This window comes from Brachyistius frenatus, unplaced genomic scaffold, assembly GCF_029030835.1.
Source record: "Brachyistius frenatus isolate BFR_SWC_R1_liver_20210118 unplaced genomic scaffold, ASM2903083v1 Contig_404, whole genome shotgun sequence".
Lineage (NCBI taxonomy): Eukaryota > Metazoa > Chordata > Actinopteri > Embiotocidae > Brachyistius > Brachyistius frenatus.
This window is the reverse complement of record NW_027211003.1, coordinates 92,385-113,495: the sequence shown is the minus strand read 5'-3', so window position 1 is coordinate 113,495 and position 21,111 is coordinate 92,385. Positions and strand designations below refer to the sequence as shown.

At 39.4% G+C, this 21,111-nt stretch overlaps 2 protein-coding genes across 8 annotated transcripts in view; both read left to right on the top strand.

Moving 5' to 3' along the window:
• mcf2l2 (MCF.2 cell line derived transforming sequence-like 2) overlaps positions 1 to 3,502 on the top strand; it is a 95,873-nt gene extending 92,371 nt beyond the window's left edge. For 6 of the 7 annotated variants that reach the window (XM_069724988.1, XM_069724994.1, XM_069724987.1 and 3 more), the window contains one exon: positions 538 to 3,502. In XM_069724988.1, coding sequence (XP_069581089.1) covers positions 538 to 629 — 92 coding nt within the window. In that variant the 3' untranslated portion in view covers positions 630 to 3,502. The remainder of the gene's footprint in view (positions 1 to 537) is intronic. The other variant, XM_069724993.1, reaches the window with a different exon arrangement.
• Positions 3,503 to 8,290: 4,788 nt separating this feature from the next.
• Positions 8,291 to 21,111, top strand: part of ect2 (epithelial cell transforming 2) — a 43,377-nt gene continuing 30,556 nt past the window's right edge. Inside the window, exons 1-8 of the mRNA XM_069724985.1 lie at positions 8,291 to 8,578; positions 9,066 to 9,235; positions 11,011 to 11,090; positions 14,508 to 14,600; positions 17,359 to 17,541; positions 17,987 to 18,076; positions 18,504 to 18,611; positions 20,512 to 20,585. Coding sequence (XP_069581086.1) covers positions 9,103 to 9,235; positions 11,011 to 11,090; positions 14,508 to 14,600; positions 17,359 to 17,541; positions 17,987 to 18,076; positions 18,504 to 18,611; positions 20,512 to 20,585 — 761 coding nt within the window. The 5' untranslated portion in view covers positions 8,291 to 8,578; positions 9,066 to 9,102. The remainder of the gene's footprint in view (positions 8,579 to 9,065; positions 9,236 to 11,010; positions 11,091 to 14,507; positions 14,601 to 17,358; positions 17,542 to 17,986; positions 18,077 to 18,503; positions 18,612 to 20,511; positions 20,586 to 21,111) is intronic.

Here is a 21,111-nt window from a genome sequence, read left to right as displayed (position 1 = left end):
TAAAGCTTTCTGCCACTCACGGTACTCTGTCTTTGGTCTTACTTCATCTCTCCTCCGTCACTGATCTATCTCTCCTCCATCCTTCCAAACAACAACCCCTTCCTTCTCCTCACTTACCTTCCTCTCCTCATCATTTCATCACTTTTCTCTTTTGTTTCTGCTGCTGTTTCTTTCCTCCTTGAGGCAGACACACCTCCACGCTGCAGCAGCCGACCTTTAGTATTTTGGTTTAAGTAGAGCTCATTTACAAAAAGCCCTTTTCACCTGTCTGCGTTGATTTCCCCGTCTGCCTCCCTGTAATCCTTTATGCACTGCGCTGGCTGATGTTGCAGATGTGGAGCAGCTCACGATCACGTCTCCTTGTTTTACTCTCCTGTCAAAGCTCACTTCTTTGGTTTATTATTCTTTATTTGCACTGCAGGCTGGCTGTGCATCCCGTTCTTACATCCTGTGTTTCAGTGCCGCATCTTGTCCATATTTCCTCATGTTTTGTGACAACATTGAATCTGACGTGACTCTTATTTTGTTGTTTTCCAGATATCTTCAGTGATCTGTGTACAGCAGCCCTCTCCGACTCTGATGAAAATGAAGCCAGTACGTGGGGAGACGTGTCTCAGGACAGCAAATAAACATGGCTGACTATTGCAGTTTATTACTTTACTACAAACATTTATAAAAGCTATAACTGTAGTTTTTCAACTGTAATTTCCAAAGCTGGACGACTATTCGTTTTCTACTTGTAGTCCTTGATGGACTACAAATACGGCCTCTTCTTCTTCTCCAACCGTTTTTGACTCTGTGAAGTTTCTCAGTGAAGCCTCTGGAAAAGCTGGAAGGTGAAGACGCCTGATTGTCACAGTGGGAACGCCGTATCAGCTTTTATTTCCAGGAAGTACCATCTGTCTGTTTTTTGGGGCACTAAAGACTGGATGTGATCGCTCAACTTTACATCCAAACTGGGATTAATTCAGATGACGTACTGTAGAAAATGCTGGATATTTGAAACTTCAAGTGTGTTTCTGGTTTGGATAACCTGGGAAAAGTGATGAATTCCACATGCTGGTTGAGGCAGGCCTTTACAAGGTGCCCTGTTTGGCTGCTACGCTGAAGCAGAACTCTTTCAGACCACCTCCTGCCTCTGTCGCTCATCTCAGATGTTTCTGCTTTTCAAAATACAGTCAAAAGCTGCTATCAGCAGGAGAACCTGGAGGTCTTCTTGTTTGCTTTGCTTCACCTTAGTAGAGCACCTACATCTCGACATTATACTTCAACAGATATACATTTGCTTCAGAAAAGTATTCACATACCTTCTGTTTTGCACACTGTTGTATTAGAGATTTTATTTCTATTGTTTGCAAACGTATGTAAAATGAATCATGGTCATCTCTCATTGTCAAAGTACTGACGTCTCTAATTCAGTACTTTGTAGAAGCCCCAGCATTGAGGTGGTGAAATGGTTTATTCCATTCTTTATAGTCGGTTTTCAAATTCCGTCAGACTTTATCAGTGAACTAAAGTTCAGTGGGGTTTAAATCTGGGCTTTTGTTAGGCCACTCATAGACTTTCACTCCAACGTTCTCTTGGCTGTTTACTTTGGCCCACTGTTGTGCTGAAAGTAAACTGTCTCAGGTTCCTGCACTGTTCTCTGGGTTCGACTGCATTCACTCTCCATGTTGCATGGAGGTGGTATTAGCCGGGTGAGAAGCGCCTGATGTTTACTTAGAGCTGCTGATGCCAGTGAGATGGTTCTCCGTTCGTCAGGTTGTCTCAAACAATTGGGTCCTTGTTCACCTCCCAGTCCAAGAACCTGCTCTTATTTAAGTCTCATTATGACTGCCAGAGCAAAGGGTCTGAATACATTGCCCTGTCATGTCTGTGTATACTTTACTTCAAAATTAAAATCTACAACACAATAAAGTGTGCATGAAGTAAATAGGTCTGAATACTTTCTGAAGCGACTCTAATATCTCAATTAGCCTTTTCTCACACTTGGTAGAGGTGGATCAGATTATGTTCTGGTGAATCAGATTATGTTCTAGTGGATCAAATTATGTTCTGGTTGATCAGATTATGTTCTAGTCGATCAGATTATGTTCTGGTGGATCAGATTATGTTCTGGTGGATCAAAATATATTCTGGTGGATCGGATCATGTTCTGGTTGATCAGATTATGTTCTGGTGGATCGGATCATGTTCTAGTGGATCAGATTATGTTCTGGTGGATCAGATCTTGTTCTGGTTGATCAGATTATGTTCTGGTGGATCGGATTATGTTCTGGTGGATCAGAGATTTGAATACTAACAGTTTTATGCTTACTACATGCATGACATTTGAATATATACAGAGCCTATAATAATACAACACTGTTTTATATGACCTAAGGGCAGAAACTGCCTTAATGAAGTTTCAGATAATGTTTTAGACATGTCAGGTATGAAACCTGATAAATGTAAACCACATGTTAGCTCTCTCAGCTGAGAAGTGGTTTGTTCTCACGTGGTGGTTCCCCAACAAACCTTTAAAATGTTAGTTTCTCTGTCTGCCGTCTGTACCAAGCTAAGTACGAAGTACTAAGTGGAGTACTATGCAGCCAATGAGTGGTGAGGCGGAACAGTGACCGAAGGCCATAATACCAAAACAACAAGCTAAAATATTATCGAACTGCAGAGTTGGGTGATAATTATAATTTTTTGCATATCACTAATGAGTACCCACATTACACTTATCTGACTTATTGTTCATATGTAATGTGTTCATTGGTTCAACTTTAACTAACAAAGTTTGTTTAATCAGGGTTTTAACAAGTCTGAAAGAACTTCCGTTATCATCCAGAGAAAGTAAAATTACTTTCCAGCTGGAAAAATATGACATAAATCAATTGCAGTGTATATTTTTTTTATTTTATTCTATGTACATCCGCAGTGATTAGAAAATCAATAACCCATCCAAGGCTTTTGAATGAAATTAAACATTGCTGCAGAACAGCTCTTCTTTAGATGAATGTGTGCTGGTGAACATCATGTTTAAGGAAGCAGATTTATCTCTGTGACATGTTATGCTGCATGTCAGATTTCTTCATAATGACATTTTCACTACCGAGCTTCAGAACATTTCACACTTTGATTCCTGCTTCTATCTGCAGACAGGACGTATTAAACATTGTGATTCTGATGTGTGAGTACGCACTGTACAATAACTCTAAAAGATGCTTTCCAAGCAATCAGATCCCAGATATGAGTTTCTGCAGGGGGACTTTATACCATTGTGGGAAAGCTCATTTTAAATGCATAATATTCAGTGTATTGAGTGAATACATGTTCACACATCTCCCCTTGTCCTGCCAATTTATCTCCTCATCTTTATAGCACTGGCTAATTGGCAGCAGTGAATTTGATCAGAAAGCAGATTAATTGTATTCCAACCTTGAAACTCATTGAAGCTTTGAGCATTCTGCTGAATCCAAGCAATAGTTCAGCTTCCAACAGGTTATCAGATTCATGAGAAAGTCTTTTGAGGTCCATGCTGAAAGTGCTTACACAGTGTTTTTGTGACTGAGAAATTAGCATTTGTTTGCAATTTGTGAGCGTTGCCACTTTAAGTCAGGCAGACTGAAAGGCAAATCTTTGACAGATGGTGCTCTGGTCTTTTATTTTTCCTCAAGGAAACTACAGTATGTTGTGGGAAAAGTCAGGGAACTGTTCGGCTATTTGCTGCAGGCCATTTTTCAGGGAAATGATTTTTTAGTAAGCAGCACCTGTTTCCTGACATCAGCTGTAGGTGTTCAGTTTTTTTTCTGTAAGGAAAATAGGTCTGTATACTAAACATGGGAAATGATGAGGGCCAGGAAGACATTTTATGAAATGTAAATCAACATCAGTGTTGGTTTAAAATTTTGGGGATCCAGTTTCTGTTTGACTGCTGTATTGTTGTACACAATCCTACATCATAGGCTTTTCAGTACTGTATTGCAATTCTACTGGAAGACTGAATTCTATAGACTGTTCACTTAGAGAGAAGAACTGATTCACCAGAAGGATCATAGATTCACATTTAACTTATTGGAAATGGAAAGAAAAAACAACAATATATGAGAAGGCTAAATATTCCCATGATGACTGAATATATGAATTTGGTGGATGTTTAGTAGAGTAGATGGATGGATGGATGGATGGATGGATGGATGGATGGATGGATGGATGGATGGATGGATGGATGGATGGATGGATGGATGGATGGATGGATGGATGGATGGATGGATGGATGGATGGATGGATGGATGGATGATTTGGTGGATGGATAAATGGATGGTTGGATGATGGATGGATAATGGATGATTTGATGGATGGATGGATAGATGGATGATTTGGTGGATGGATAAATGGATGGTTGGATGATGGATGGATAATGGATGATTTGATGGATGGATGGATGGATGGATGGATGGATGGATGGATGGATGGATGGATGGATGGATGGATGGATGGATGGATGGATGGATGGATGGATGGATGGATGGATGGATGGATGATGGATGATTTGATCAATGGATGAATTTGGTGGATGTTTAGAAGAGTATATGGATGGATGGATGATTTGATGGATGATTTGATGAATGGATGATGGATGATTTGATGAATGGATGATGGATGATTTGATGGATGATTTGATGGATGGATAATGGATGATTTGATGGATGATTTGATGGATGGATGGATGATGGATGGATGGATGAATTTGGTGGATGTTTAGAAGAGTAGATGGATGGATGGATGGATGGATGATGGATGTTTAGAAGAGTAGGTGGCCAGGTAGATATGTTGAATCTGTAAATGGCTCACCGTTTGTAAGAGAAGGTTAAACTGAAGTCATATTCATTGATATTCTGATTGTAAAGAAACACAATCCTCTTGAACATACTGTATATTTTGTTTTTAAATTAAAAATACTGGATCTTTGTAATGAAAATATTTCTGATGTACTGCATCATGCTGCAATATAATTACCATTTACCATTATTATAGAATGTATCCAGTCTGTATATTGTATCTGTCATTGTAATGTACATATTGATTCATTGTAATAATATGCATTTACAATATGAATTTTGTCCCCCTGTTGTTGTTTTTTTGTTGGTATTTTAAACTTATAAAAATTTTCTAAAATTCAAAATACAAGAAAAATGCAACACAACATTTTTTTTAAGTTTCTAACCAAAACGAAATAATTCAACCAACATTAGAGGACCACATACAGTCAGAAAGAAATCCTTTGATATCAACCAGTCAGATGGTCTGACAGTTAAGTCAGAAAGTTTAGTACACAGTTAGACATTAGGGATTATTGTCAGCAGTGTTTAATTATATATATATGTATATATATATATATATATATATATATATATATATACAATAGAAACAATGGGAAAAACTCAGATAGCCCTGTATGTTAGTTTGTTGAGCTCCAGGCAGGTGACTTTCACCAGGCTTTGCAGTGTTGTTGCTCAGTTTTCCTGCTTAAAGCTCCTTCTTTTAACTTGACTTTAAGGATATATTTACATCTTCTCTGACTCTCTCGGTCATCATTGTAGACTCATGAACACGAGGAGAACACCAGCCTTTCACTTGTGTTGTAACAGTGAATTTGTTGTTCCTGTAAAAATCTCTCTGCTGTCTGTTGAACAGATGATTGAAACACAGAGACTGCTAAACTCAGCACAAACTCTGAGACTGAGAGGAAAAAAGATGTGATGTTTTTTCAACACTTCCAACAGACTCCCAGACAAGACTGGAGTCAAGAAGAGATGGTGTTCAAACAAGATGTTGTTAAACTCTGAGCTGGCAAGAGGTGAATTCATGAGCTGTCTGAGAGGAACCCATTGCAGCTTGTTTCATTTTGATTTAAGCATGTATTAAAATGAAATGTAACTATAACAAGTTGGGTTTTAAAAGAATAAATAGGAAAGGAAGTGGGAAAACATGGCTTTTCCACACATTTAAGTATGTGATGAAATACAGGTTACGATCTGGTTACGTTGGGGGCGAGGGGTTGTCCTGCAATTCCAATAGGTAATGCAAATCCAACCAATCCCTGAATTATTTGCACAATGACTCTATAATGCACTGCCATTTATCTGCATTACTGATACTCAATAGCACTGCTGAAGTAATTAAAGCACAAAGTTAGACTTTAAAACAAAACTTGCTTCATTAAAAAAAACAAAAAAACTTAATTTATAGATAGCAAGGCTCCTTAAACTTCTCAGACACTCAAAACAAGCCCCAAACTAGTTGACCAGGAGAAACAGCAGAAGCTAAAGTGGTGGGGTTTATGGGAAATGTGGTTCATTCATTCAGCACATGAACTTTCCACAGATGCCCTACTAACGGTCTCTGAATGGGTTCAGAGGCACAAACAGCACATCAGTACATTTATTTAACACAATGTTATTGAACAATTTGTAATGATTTCCATGTTGTCCACATGATGAATGTATTAATAAAGATATGGCGCTGACACTCACACTTGGTGTTAATTTTTGTCAGTGGTCCCTCGGTTAAAATACAAGTTTTCTGTATGTCATTCACGAAAGTCACTCTTCCAAATTAGTGTTCTGGAGGTCCATCTGAAAATAATCCATCGTTAATTTGAACATAAGCTTCAAAAAGACCTGTTTTTGGGGGCGTGTCTGTTTGATTGACAGGCCTGTGGTGCAGTCAGGTTACAGCTATCGGTGGGCGGGACGTAGTATCGTCAGGTTTCCGATCAGATCGGTCAGATCCACCTGCTGGCTCCTCCCCCAGCTTGTCCAAATATGGTCACTTCCTGCTCCAAACCGCTCCGAACTATCAAGATGGTGACGGACAGAATCTGAACTGGAGGATTCATAACGTTCACAAACCAACGATGACATCACTGATGGATGATGGTTGGTATAATTTTGTCTAATTTTGTTTTAAAGTGCAGAGGACCCAAAACTCTGACAGGTGAAAGTATTTCACATATTTCTATTACTTATAGGGCAGCTTGTAATACACCTCTGAGAAAGGTCTGAGAAAGGTAACAGTCATCTGTTGCCATGGTGAGGTTTTGTGTTTATGTAGATGTTGAAGGCAGAAAACATGTTCAAGCATGTGCTTCAATAATGATGGTTGAAATAAAATTTAATACATAATGCATGTGAGACATCACAGTTTCCTGTGGTAATATTATAGATGCCGGCAGCAAATGTTAAATCAGTGTCGTAGCCAAGGAATACATCAGTACTGGAATAACTTTTAATATCTTATTGATTTTTGGGGCCAGCAACATCACACATGGATTGTTGTTGTGCAATCACAAATCTGACATTTACTTATGAAAAACAATACCTGCTGAAATACCGTAGTTGAAATATCTACAACATTTGCAGGAGGGTAAATCTCTGTCGAGTGATCTTCGATATCTTTAGTCTTTGTAAACTATAGAATTTTACTTTAATATTGTACCACTTACCAATATATTAATGTCGTTTGTGTTTATTATGAAAATAGAACCAGAACTATTTTGGTAAATGTAGTTTTCACTGTTTCATGTCACAAAAAAACAAAAACAAAACAAAGAACAACATTTTTTGCAGTGACTGTAGTTCAAACTCGCTCCACCTCCAGCAGCTGCAGCAGTAACATGCTGCAGTATTGATAATATAATAATGTAATATGTGGGCGACTAAGAATTTCAGTCAAAGGGGACTAATCCGAATCTGACATTAATACTTTGACTACATTTTCCTTTGTAGTTTAAAAAAAAGGATTTTTCATGCAGGACATTTTCTAGTTATGGAGTAATTTTACATTGCTGTATTGGTACTTTAACTTCAGCCATAGGTCTGAATACTTCTTCCACCATTGGTCGAGGTAGGTCTGAATAGCTTCATATAGGCTACTCATAAAACAGAGTAATATAAACCTTTGAATTCATTATAGAGTAGGCTACCTGAAATGGTTAAGTTAAAACGCCCTTTTATGTAAATTCTCATTGATATTGCTACATTATTGAGTTAATGCTGCCAGAATTAAAATGAAGTAAAATCAAGTTTATTTAAAATTCATTCTTTTTATTTTTTGGAAATGACCGAAATGTGTCCGACAGTCCTGAACGTCACACGGCAGGGCAGCGCACGCATTCTGATTTGAATGAGTGGACCAATCAGCGGCCTCGCCGCTGGCTCTCCGTCACTCCTGCCCAATCAGCGCGCGGCCCCGTTGTCCGCTTCACTTTTTGAACTGACTCGAACAGCGGACGGGCTGAAGGAGCTAGGTTAGCTGTCAACACACCAAAGTCCACCATTTCGACTATTTTCACACATTGAGAGCAACACGCATTGATACTGGACGCGGGACTTAACGGAGAGATGTTACCGATATTTTAAAGAGTGTTTTGGAGTTCTCGAGGATTATTCGTTGTATTGTTGACGTACTAGCTCCGTAGCTAGCTAAGCTAAAGAGTTTACAGGACATAACTAGTTCAGCGACCGGTTGAGCTCCACTTCCTTTATTTTTCTTAATATTTCTTCTAAGTGAACATACATCAAAAGTACTGGTAAGTTTGAATTATTATTATCGATTATAGTTGAGGACATATTTAGCGTTTGCTAACAGTTGAGTGGTGAAAGAAGCTAACGTTAACCTGTCTGACGTCATGTCGGAGGTGTGCTTCACCTTCTTCCTTCTGTTCATTCTCCAATGTTATCAGCTGTTCTGTCATTTTTGATCAGAGGCATGTCTTGAGAAGCCAGCAGTATTTTGTGATATCTAATGTGCGTTTTGTTTTCGCTTATTTGACAGTTTTGTGTGTAGTTTTCAGCCGTACCATTACATTTGACTTCATGTTAAAGTTGTTTATCTTTACAGAGATGATGTTTATCACCAGCTTAACTCCGTTGGCTGGACTGGTGTCTGAAGTCCTGCAGAGTTGGGTGTCTGCTTGTAGTTTGACAGTTGACATCCTCCTGATTGACTCTGTTGCTTCTTGTCTCCGTCCTCTCCCTCTCTTTGTCCTCCCTCTGTGTCTCTGTAACTTCTGATAGTTTGGACAGTTCGGGGCCTCCTCCTCCGCTTCCTGCCATGGCTGACAGCAGCATACTGACTTTAGGGACAGCCCGGAGTCTGTTGGTGGATTCTTCGGTCTATGACTCCAGGATTGCTGAAACCACCAAGGACCATGTGTTTCTGGGCATGACATTTGAAGATGGGGAAGGTCAGTCTGCAACGGTCACTGTTTTTCTGTCTCTCCTCCCTTTTCTCCCCCTCTGTCCCTGTTCACATTCAACCTTTATCAATAATCAGTTTATTTCAAAATGGTTTCCAACGTGAACCCATTGACTGCAGTTTGCAGACGCTCTACTTTGTGCTACTTTTGAGTTGTAAACATTATACTTAAAGCTTTTCCTATATTAAGTGTACCCTCATGGATTTTGATTGCATTGACAACACATTGTAAACACCTGTAAGTAATGTATAACACAAACTAAATGCAACCAAGCACAAACTACAACCACTCAAAGGAACCTAATGTTGAATGTAAGGGAGTGGTTGCAGCGCAGGTGTGTTGTGACTTCAACGTGGTCTCTGGAGATCTTGGTGGGTCTGTGTTGTGGGTTTGTGCACACTGTTGTGAGAATGAATGTGTACGTAGGGGGCCTCTTTTTTGTCTTGCGTGTCTTCTGCTTTCCAAAGTTGAATCTCATCATCGATGCCTCCGTGTGAGGAGAGAGCAGTTTAGGAGACACTTTCCTCTGAGACAACATGTGCCTCTATTGTACATCACAGCCGTGTGCTGAACTCCACCTGACTGCTGTGTTAAAACAAGCACAGGTTCAACTGTACCACACTGCTGGTAAAGTGGGTGTCTGTCATGCCAACACATGTCAGACAACCTCCACATTATTCAGTGGGTGTGTCTGAGGACTTCCCAGCATGCACTGAGCAGAGGAATGATCATTTCTATCAACATTTTATTCCTGTTGCTTTTGGGCTCTGCAGTTTCACCTGCTGCTCACGTTGTTCACAAATGATTAACCCACTGTGTTCATGATACTATCATCAAACTTCCATACAATACTAATAATGAATTTAATTCCTCCAGTGAGTGACATGAAGTGTGAAACCATCTCCCTGTTAAGTTTTTCATATCTGAAGACAGAACACCAACACTTATGAATTAATAATGTTTTAAATGTTTTAGTCTCATCACATCACAGCTGTTTTATTTCCTTTTAATTTACTACAGTATGAATCAAATATACAGTATAATATAAACAGAATAAATCTGACAGTGTACATATGGTTATTAGTTTCAGTGATTTCTGGCAAACAAACTACATGGTTTTCTTGCAGTCAATGTACTTATAGCATTGCAATGAATACAACTGCTTTAATGGTCACATAATCAACAACCCTGGACTGGAATCAGTTTTTATTTAAAAATATTTTTTTTACTATTTGTCTTTTAAAAGACAAATCCTTTTATGTTTTGCCTTTGTTTGACTATGTTTGTCTTTATACTAAACTAAAATAATAAAGTCAGTCCTCAGCTGAACCACGTCTGCAGGAGGTTTCATTTCAGCCTCCGAGTCAGAGATCTCTGAAGGAGGCAGTAATCAGTACAGTACCGAGTACTGGAGTTTAAACTGCAGCTTCTGGAGACACAGCTATGTGGTTTAAGTGATCAAGTGACTTTAACCCACAGTTACTTAACTGCACAGTTTTAAACTGTTGATGTGTTAAACAGAAATGGACCTGTGTTCAACTCATTCCTGGTTGAGTCACTACGATGAAAAATGTCCTCCACGTTTTGTGACTCGTGACGCAGCCGTCTAAGTGGAGCTGGTAGAGAGGACAGGCGTCTGAGCCAGCTGGCTTCCTGTTTGCTCACCTCACACACAAATGATGGGATTAAAAAAAAAATAGAAATGTGTGCGTGTGTGTTTTTTTTTTTCTCTTTTTCACTGTGTCTCTGTCCATGTGTCTCAGATTTGCTGCCCAAAGTGGAGACGCGTGTTGTTGTGGTGGGAGAAGCAGGCAGGAATGGAGCGCTGGTCAAAGCACTGCAGGTACATCATTGTTCAATTAACCCTGAAGTTCCCTGAGATGTGTGAAGGTGAAAGGTTATCCAGACCAGAGCTGGTCAGCATCACTGTTGTCTGTTTCATAAGGAGGGAACAGACACAGATTCCTCCAGGTTTTTTGTCTTCATTGTTTGTTGTGTTTGCCAGAATTTGACCCGGCACAAAAATAATGGAACATGAAAAGCTCTTATGGATGTGAAATCGTTGAACACAACAAAGATGGCTGCTGCTGACTAGTTCTTATAGTAGAGCTGTCTGTCTGTCTCTTTTTTCCCTCTCCCTACATCTATATCTATATATCTATAGATAGATAGATAGATACACACACATATCTATCTATCTATCTATCTATCTATCTATCTATCTATCTATCTATCTATCTATCTATCTATCTATCTATCTATCTATCTATCTATCTATCTATCTATCTATCTATCTATCTATCTATCTATCTATCTATCTATCTATCTATCGATAGACAGTGGGGCAAAAAAGTATTTAGTCAGCCACCAATTGTGCAAGTTCTCCCACTTAAAAAGATGAGCCGCCTGTAATTTTCATCATAGGTACACTTCAACTATGAGAGACAGAATGGGGGGAAAGGATCCAGGAAATCACATTGTAGGATTTTTAGGTAGGTAGGTAGGTAGGTATATACTTTATTAATCCCCGAGGGGAAATTTTTTCGCCACAGCAGCATACATACAGGAGCAATAATAGAAACAATAGAATAAAATAATAATAGAATAGAATAATATAATAGAAAAGCAATAAAATAAAAAATATAAATATAAAATATAAAATGCACAGTACATACAGTATATATACAGTACATTAAATATCTATATATATTATATACAACAAACCAATAAACACAGTCAACATATATATATATATATATATATATATATATATACACACACATTCAGTACAGTATATATCTATATATATAATATACATATAATATACAAGCAACCAAGAAACACAGTCAACAGTGTTATTGTACTGTGATGGATTTTGCCAGAGGTGAGTTATTGTAAAGTCTTATGGCAGTGGGCAGGAATGATTTTTAATGAATTAATTGGTAAATTCCTCGGTAAAATAAGTATTTGGTCACCTACAAACAAGCAAGATTTCTGGCTCTCAGACCTGTAACTTCTTCTTTAAGAGGCTCCTCTGTCTTCCACTCGTTACCTGTATTAATGGCACTGTTTGAACTTGTTATCAGTATAAAAGACACCTGTCCACAACCTCAAACAGTCACACTCCAAACTCCACTATGGCCAAGACCAAAGAGCTGTCAAAGGACACCAGAAACAAAATTGTAGACCTGCACCAGGCTGGGAAGACTGAATCTGCAATAGGTAAGCAGCTTGGTGTGAAGAAATCAACTGTGGGAGCAATTATTAGAAAATGGAAGACGTACAAGACCACTGATAATCTCCCTCGATCTGGGGCTCCACGCAAGATCTCACCCCGTGGGGCCAAAATGATCACAAGAACGGTGAACAAAAATCCCAGAACCACACGGGGGGACCTCGTGAATGACCTGCAGGGAGCTGGGACCAAAGTAACAAAGGCTACCATCAGTAACACACTACGCCGCCAGGGACTCAAATCCTGCAGTGCCAGACGTGTCCCCCTGCTTCAGCCAGTACATGTCCAGGCCCGTCTGAAGTTTGCCAGACAGCATTTGGATGATCCAGAAGAGGATTGGGAGAATGTCATATGGTCAGATGAAACCAAAATAGAACGTTTTGGTAAAAACTCAACTCGTCGTGTTTGGAGGAGAAAGAATGCCGAGTTGCATCCAAAGAACACCATACCTACTGTGAAGCATGGGGGTGGAAACATCATGCTTTGGGGCTGTTTTTCTGCAAGGGGACCAGGACGACTGATCCGTGTAAAGGAAAGAATGAATGGGGCCATGTATCGTGAGATTTTGAGTGAAAACCTCCTTCCATCAGCAAGGGCATTGAAGATGAAACGTGGCTGGGTCTTTCAGCGTGACAATGATCCCAAACACACCGCCGGGCAACGAAGGAGTGGCTTCATAAGAAGCATTTCAAGGTCCTGGAGTGGCCGAGCCAGTCTCCAGATCTCAACCCCATAGAAAATCTGTGGAGGGAGTTGAAAGTCCGTGTTGCCCAGCGACAGCCCCAAAACATCACTGCTCTAGAGGAGATCTGCATGGAGGAATGGGCCAAAATACCAGCAACAGGGTGTGAAAAGCTTGTGAAGACTTACAGACAACCTTTGACCTCTGTCATTGCCAACAAAGGGTATAGAACAAAATATTGAGATGAACTTTTGTTATTGACCAAATACTTATTTTCCACCATAATTTGCAAATATATTCTTTAAAAATCAGACAATGTGATTTTCAGGAAAAAAATGTCTCATTTTGTCTCATAGTTTAGGTATACCTATGATGAAAATTACAGGCGTCTCATCTTTTTAAGTGGGAGAACTTGCACAATTGGTGGCTGACTAAATACTTTTTTGCCCCACTGTATACACACACACATACATACATACATCTATACACGAGTGACAGTAAAAAAGAGGAAAAAGCAGACTGTCATTGCAGTCCATGCAACATAAAGATTATGAACAAAACACACAAATGAAAAACACAAGATAGAACTATGACCAACGAGTCCTCATGGGTTTTTGCAGACTGACACCGTGAGCTCCTGTCAGGATGTTCATGTGTCCACTGCCTCTCTGTGTGCTCCAGTAAACAGTGTAGGTGAAGCAGCAGCGTATGAAGGTGATGTGAAGGCGTGGCGGCTGCAGACTAAGTGCTGCTACAACGACTTCCTCTCTGGTCTCCTGAGTCCTGTCACTTCTGAAGGCTTCTTGCTTAAATCATCTATTTTTCCCTGCCAATTCTGCAGAGCAGCCACATCCAAAGACAGCCGCCGACAGCTCCATCAGAGCTCTCCGATGGCCTGCCTGACTGCCCGCCGCCAGCCCTCAGTCAGCCCGTAGAGAAAGAGGCCTCACTTCCACAGTTTCTTTATGTTCCCTTCTGCACCTCCCTTTTCTCCCTCCTTCTGTTTCAGGAGGGCTTCTGAACTTTGTATTAATGTTTAACAGAAATGGCCTCCCCAGCCGGCCCCTCCAGAGGACGATATTTGTTTGAAGCCGCTGTTTTTTTGACTTTTTAAGGACACAGACTCCGCCCCTTCTTTTCCTCACTTGCTCCTTGCTGCTTTTAAAACCCAACTGTCCTATCGTCTGTCCCCATGTAGGCTCAGTTCATTTATATTTGTCTCTGCCTTTCTATATTATCTCATTCACTCCCAACCTTCTGTCCCCCTCCTCTTTTCTTTCCTCTGCTTTCTTCTTTGAAATGCCAGTGTTTGACATCCACTTCCTGCTGGTTGGTTTTTTCAGGCCATCAGAGTAATGGAGGTACCGGTGGTAAAGATAAGAGAAGGCGAGGCAGGAGCAGAGGAGAAAATGATGATAAAATCTATAGTCAATATGGTACAGTACAGCTTCTGCCTGTCTGTCTAAACTTTGGTGGAAGTGCTGCATGAGTCCTAAATCACACTGGGTGCTCCTTCCAATCGTTGTGCATGGCTAACTCACTGATGCTGAATTGATTTGTGGTTTAATATTTAAACACGTGGTTTAACAGTTGATATTTGGATCAGGAACTGGGACAAAGATGTACACTCAAATGTCAGCTGCAGGGTAGTGAAAGTACTTTCAAGGCGTTTCTTTTTACCTCCATAGCATTCAAAACGTTTCCATGTCAGGGTTCTCAGTGGTCAGGGAATATGAGCGCATATCAGGGAGTATCAAGTAATATCGGAGAGTATTTCTCTCTGAAATCATTATTTAGACATGGATTTAATTTATTTTAATATCAAACAGATGAACGTGTGTCAGCCTGTTTTTAACAGACATGCCTGTTTCTTCTCTGTTCAGCACAATAGCAGCATGTTTTTCTGTTCATTATATCTCATGGAGATTCAGCTCTTTAGTCACTGACAGTCAGAGAGTTTGATATTTGACTTGGAGTGGGACCTTGGCAGGTGTTAATGGAGAGGTCATAGTTTCAAACAGTCCAATAATAATCCACACAAAAAAAACCCAATAGATACAGAACATTTGACCTAAAATACTTTGATTTTTGATTGTCATGTCTTGTTAAAGAAATATTTTAAGAATTTCTAAAATATGTAAATGTGCTTTCTTTCTGAGAGTGAAATAGGATTTATATCAGTCTCGGTGTTAATATCGGTCCCCGTATTAATGTTGGTCTCAGGGTTAATATCGGTCTCGGGGTTAATATCGGTCTCGGGGCTAATATCAATCTCGGGGTTAATATCGGTCTCGGGGTTAATATCGGTCTCGGGGTTAATATCGGTCTCGGGGTTAATATCGGTCTCGGGGCTAATATCGGTCTCGGGGTTAATATCGGTCTCGGGGCTAATATCGGTCTCGGGGCTAATATCAATCTCGGGGTTAATATCGGTCTCGGGGTAAATATCGGTCTCGGGGTTAATATCGGTCTCGGGGTTAATATCAGTTTCAGTATTAACATAGATCTCAGGATAAATATAGGTCTCAGGATAAATATAGGTCTCAGGGTTAATATAGGTCTCAGGGTTAATATAGGTCTCAGGGTTAATATAGGTCTCAGGGTTAATATAGGTCTCAGGGTTAATATAGGTCTCAGGGTTAATATAGGTCTCAGGGTTAATATAGGTCTCAGGATAAATATAGGTCTCAGGGTTAATATAGGTCTCAGGGTTAATATAGGTCTCAGGGTTAATATAGGTCTCAGGGTTAATATAGGTCTCAGGGTTAATATAGGTCTCAGGTCTCTACAGAGCTACAGTCAGGAGGTTTTTTTGCTATCACTTTAACACACAGGTGTGAAATGAAATATGCATCATAACACTGTAACTGTGTTTGTGTCTCCACCGGTGCTTCTCTTGTTCTTCCTTTGTCACCCATTTAAACAATCTTTTTGTGAGGTAATACATTTCATGGTTTTGATAGTAGCATAAATAATCCTGCACTGCCAGCCCTGCTTAAAGGCAGACCAGCAGTGAGTTTGTGGTTTAATCTTTACTCACTGGTATTCAAGCCATTGATTTAAACAACTTTACTCTTCAGTAACAGATTCTCTCATTTCAGGGGGAGATATTGATTGTTGTCATGCAGGGCTGTTTGTGTAGGGCTGAATAACCGTGTGCTGTAGTCCTTTCTACCTGATGGGAAGAAAATATTCTCACAATGAATAAAATTTAGATTGAAATTCTTTAAATACAGCACTGTATGCAGTGTACTTACTGTCTTAGATTTCAATGAAGAAACAGGTTGATATGATAAAAACAATTAGGTTGTATAATCGGGGTTCCCACGACTCAGATTATCAGGAAATATCTGGGAGTATCAGAGAATATTTTAGGGGATATCAGGTAATATCAGGGAATATCGGGGAATTTTTAAAACTCTTTTCCAGACAGGGAATTTGATATGTTTTTGGTCCAAGTCCAGGAATATCAGGGAATTTAGTTTGCATGTTTAAATATTAGTTTCCATTTATCAAAATGTAATATTTTCCATGTCTGTAGCTGTAATGTTAGTTAGCTAGTTATTATCTGTGTGTGTTTGGTAGCATTAGTGCTCACTGACCTAAATTAAAATGTAGTATATTAAGCTGTGAGCTAATTACTGTTATTGTTATATTATTATTATTATTTCCCTCTGAAACCAGTATTTAGAGATGGAGTTTCAGCCTTCAGTCACGGAAAAGTGTGAGTTTGACATTTGACTTAAAGTGGCAGTGTTCTCGCTGGCTTACATTTCAATAAGGAACAAGATTGATATCTGCAAAAATGTGATCTTATAATAGTTTCAAAGGCCAAACAGCTTGGTGAGACAAATCCTTTTGAAAACACCAAAAAACACATTAAATTGGTCCTGCATATTTTCTGAATATAAAATCCTAACAGAGAGCTGAACGAGCATCGGTGGTTTATAACTTTTCATGGGATTTATTGACAGAAAGGTTTATATTATATATATATATATATATATTTATATATATTTCAATTCAGCTTTCTTTTTTCTAGTTTTTACTCATTTAAAAGAACATCTTTTGATAATAAAATCAACTAATAAAATACTAACAACATCATTAACAAGGCCAACAAGCCTCATTGTTACCTCTGCGTCACCAGTCTGTCCTGCACTAATCCATCATCTTCTGCTTCTTCCTCTTCAGGACATCAACACCCCGTTCATAGTGACAGACACCGTGCAGGAGTTTCCAGACGAGGAGAACACTGAGTTTGAGACGGTGTTTGTGCTCCCAGACTTTGACTCTCCGGACTACATATATCTGTACAAACGAGACAACCGCATCGTCGGCCCTCCTGTTGTGCTGCACTGCGCTGCCAAGGAGGAAGTGAGTCTTTGATTGACAACATGTTTATTCTATGCAAAGGTCGCGGGGCATAACATATGTCACAGACATTAATGTGTAATCAACAGTTCAATTCATTTCTATATCTCAGCTCAGTCTGAAGCACGGCTTCTTAAACCTTTCAACCTGGAGCTGAGCAGATGTTTCCAGACGTTCTGGCTGAGGGAAACATGTTTTCTGCGTGTTGGACCAGAACACAGCATCGTGAAGATGTTCGTCATAGAAAGGGAAAGGCTGTTGTTGGTCCATGTCAGACTTTTATCTGGCCTAAAAACTATAATCTGTTGGAATCACAATTTGTGTTCATCTTTGCTCTGAATGAATTCGTTATCATCCATTTAAAAAAACAATATACAGATTGATAAAGCATTAAACCTGCAGTTCATTTAACCTTTGTGCTACTGATTTCCACTGCTCTTGCTCACAGCCTCTCCAGTTTTCCTGCCGTCCTCTCTACTCCACCACCATGATGAACCTGTCACTGTGTTTCACCGGCTTCAGGAACAAAGAGGAGATGGTGAGCTCATTAACTCAACGTTAGGTCTCTTTATCTGCTCGTAGTAAATAAAGTATATACCTACCTACCTACCTAGTCCTTCTACCTAACACACAGACCAATTACTGGTTGATGTTTACACCGCCCCATTCAGTATGTATCTTGGTCCCAAAGAACAAATTTAAACATATCTAGGTCCATTACAACGGTCTATGTGTTAATTCCAGCAAGTCAATGTGGCATCATCACATATGTCCCGTTTCCACACCACATACGTGTAAATCCTGCTCACACCATGCTGGTTGTGGTCATGTAATCGGGGCCATAATAGTCTGAGCTATTCAGTGTGACTAATTATCTTCAGACAGATGAATAAATGTCAGGCATGTTCCACCTCGGTATTCATCTTTGTACTGAATGTGTGTTGGTATTTATTATCTCCATGTAGAAGAACTTGGTGAATCTGGTTCATCACATGGGTGGAATCATCCGGAAAGACTTCAGCACCAAGGTCACTCACCTCATAGCTTACTCCACTCGTGGAGAGAAATACAGGGTTAGTACATGCTTCCTTTTTCTTTACCCTCATTCTGCTCTCATTCTTTTTAATAATCTTTAGGCAAGTTACATTTATTAACAGATATATTTTATAATTACTTTGTTTGGCAGAAATAATTTAATTTGCTTCTTGAATGTCTAAACGACAGCTCAGATGACGCTCTGATGTTTCAGACTGAATTAATGAACACATCCATAAGTATCAGCTGGTTAATGGTTAGTTTTAATAGTTAACCCATGTTAGTATTTAGTTGACTGAGTGGCTGCAGGCTGATTTTATCCTGCAGCACCGACACCTGAACTTCCAGCTTGTTGAAACTTTTCATTTCTCAGCCTGTATGTGATGAACTTTCTAGATGTCTCGTCAGATTGATCGAGTTTCAGTTCTTACATCCAAACTATTGTTAGCATCTACTGCAGTGAAGAGTAACCACACTTTTATATGTTTGTTCTCTGTGCTGCTGTCAGTCAGAGCATGCAGGTCTGTGTGAGTGTCAGTTTCATGGTGCTGCAGCGGTGGACAGACAGCGGTGGACAGACAGCTGTCCCCCTCCGCTCACTCAGAGGTTCCTACACAGATCTCATGTCTTCCTCTTGGACAGATGAATTAAAAAGGCTGAAATGTGTCGCCACATATACATTTAACAGAAAAGAAACTTGAATTGGGCAGCCCACCACCATAAATTGATGGCAGCCATCCATCAGTCTCTTTGTCTTCTGTCAGAATCTTTCATTCACCTCAACATGGTTTCAGTTTTATGGTATTTCAGCTGTATTCACCCGCTGGTGTGGTGTGCTGATGCATAAAGAATAATGGTTGCTTTGCCCAAAATCTCAACAATCCATGAAGATATGAGCAGTGCTGCCACAGAAATGTGTACTAGAGCTGAAATATGATATGTGTGAAATCAAAACGAATGAGCCGAAATAGAAATTAAAGCTGAAACCTTATAAACATGCAGGACAACGATGGGAAGCAGCACTCATGTTCTGAAAGTTGGATGATTTATATTTATATATATCCTCTTCTGATTGTGTAGCTCCACCCCCACCTTCACCTCCCGAGTCCACAGAATGAGCATTACGTGACGTGTACTACCAGCTGGCTTGAATCCCAGTGTCGGGATCTAATGTCTGAAACTGTAATATGATTTTTAATTGGATCTATTTCATACTCCATTTAAAAAGAAAGATTTTTGTTGGATCTATTTTAGAAGACTGTTTTCTGCCGCCCTCCATTGGGATGAATGGAGAGAGGTGGATGAGTTGATGAATAGATGGAAACTTCTAATTCTCTTGGCTTTTCTCTGTATGAGTGAACAGATGTTTGATGCTTTACTTCTTTCTAACCTTCCTGGCAGTTATTTTCTATTTGATCTATTTCTCTCCTCTTCCCTGCCGTTGTTTCATGTATACACTTCTTTGCCCTTTTCTTTCTCTTGTGCAGGATGAATTTCTTTCCAGCAGAACAAAACAAAATGCAGTGAGAGCTTATTGGCTTGATCGGCAGTCAAGACTGTTTTCTATTTCAGAGTGTGATGGTGAATTAAAAAAAAAACAATCTCACAAATTAATTGTTTCAAGCACAGACTATTTAATTTTTTTTTTTTTTTTTTTATTATTATTATGTTTTTTTATAACTGTGCCTGAGGTAGTAGAAGTAGTTTGTACTTTTTGTATTTTGTATTGTGATTCTGAGTGACAGCTTAATCAGGAGTAATGAAAATAGACTAGGGAGGTAGTTGTAGTGGGAGCACTGACAGAGGAACTACTTCCATCCATGTCATGCCCTTCTTTGTAGTGCTATGTCCTTGTATTTTGTCCTTTATTTCACCTCTTGGTTACACATTGAGTCATTTGTTTTGTTTTGTGTCCCGTGTCCTGCCCTCGTCTCTCAGCTGGCAGTGTGCATGGGGACTCCCATCCTCACTCCATCATGGATTCATAAGGCCTGGGAGAGAAGAGATGATGTGTAAGTTGAAAATCCTTGAAGGACGTCTATGTTCCATTGTAATGTTGAAACGTGTTTTTATCATTTTTAACACATTTTTTGTTTTGTTCATTTACAACCTTGTTTCCAGAACAGTTGGGACGCTGTGTAAAATGTAAATAAAAACAAAATGCAATTATTTTCAAATCTTATCAACCCATTTCTAATTGAAAACAGATCAAAAACAACATAGAATACATTTTATTGTTTTTATTAGCAAAATATCCTAATTCTTTATTTGTTGCAAGTCACACGTTCCCAAAAAAGTTGGGACAGGGTCAACAAAAGACTGGAAAAGTTGTGGAGCACAACTAATTATGTTACCTAGCAACAGATCAGTAACATGATTGGGTATAAAAGATGATTTCAGAGAGGCAGAGTCTCTCAGCAGTGAAGATGGGGAGATGATTGTTATGGTCATGTCAGTGCATCCAGCTCTAATGATTATTATCACTTCTATGTGTTATGTGGGCCAAGAAGGAATGGTTGATAAACTCTGTGTACTCAG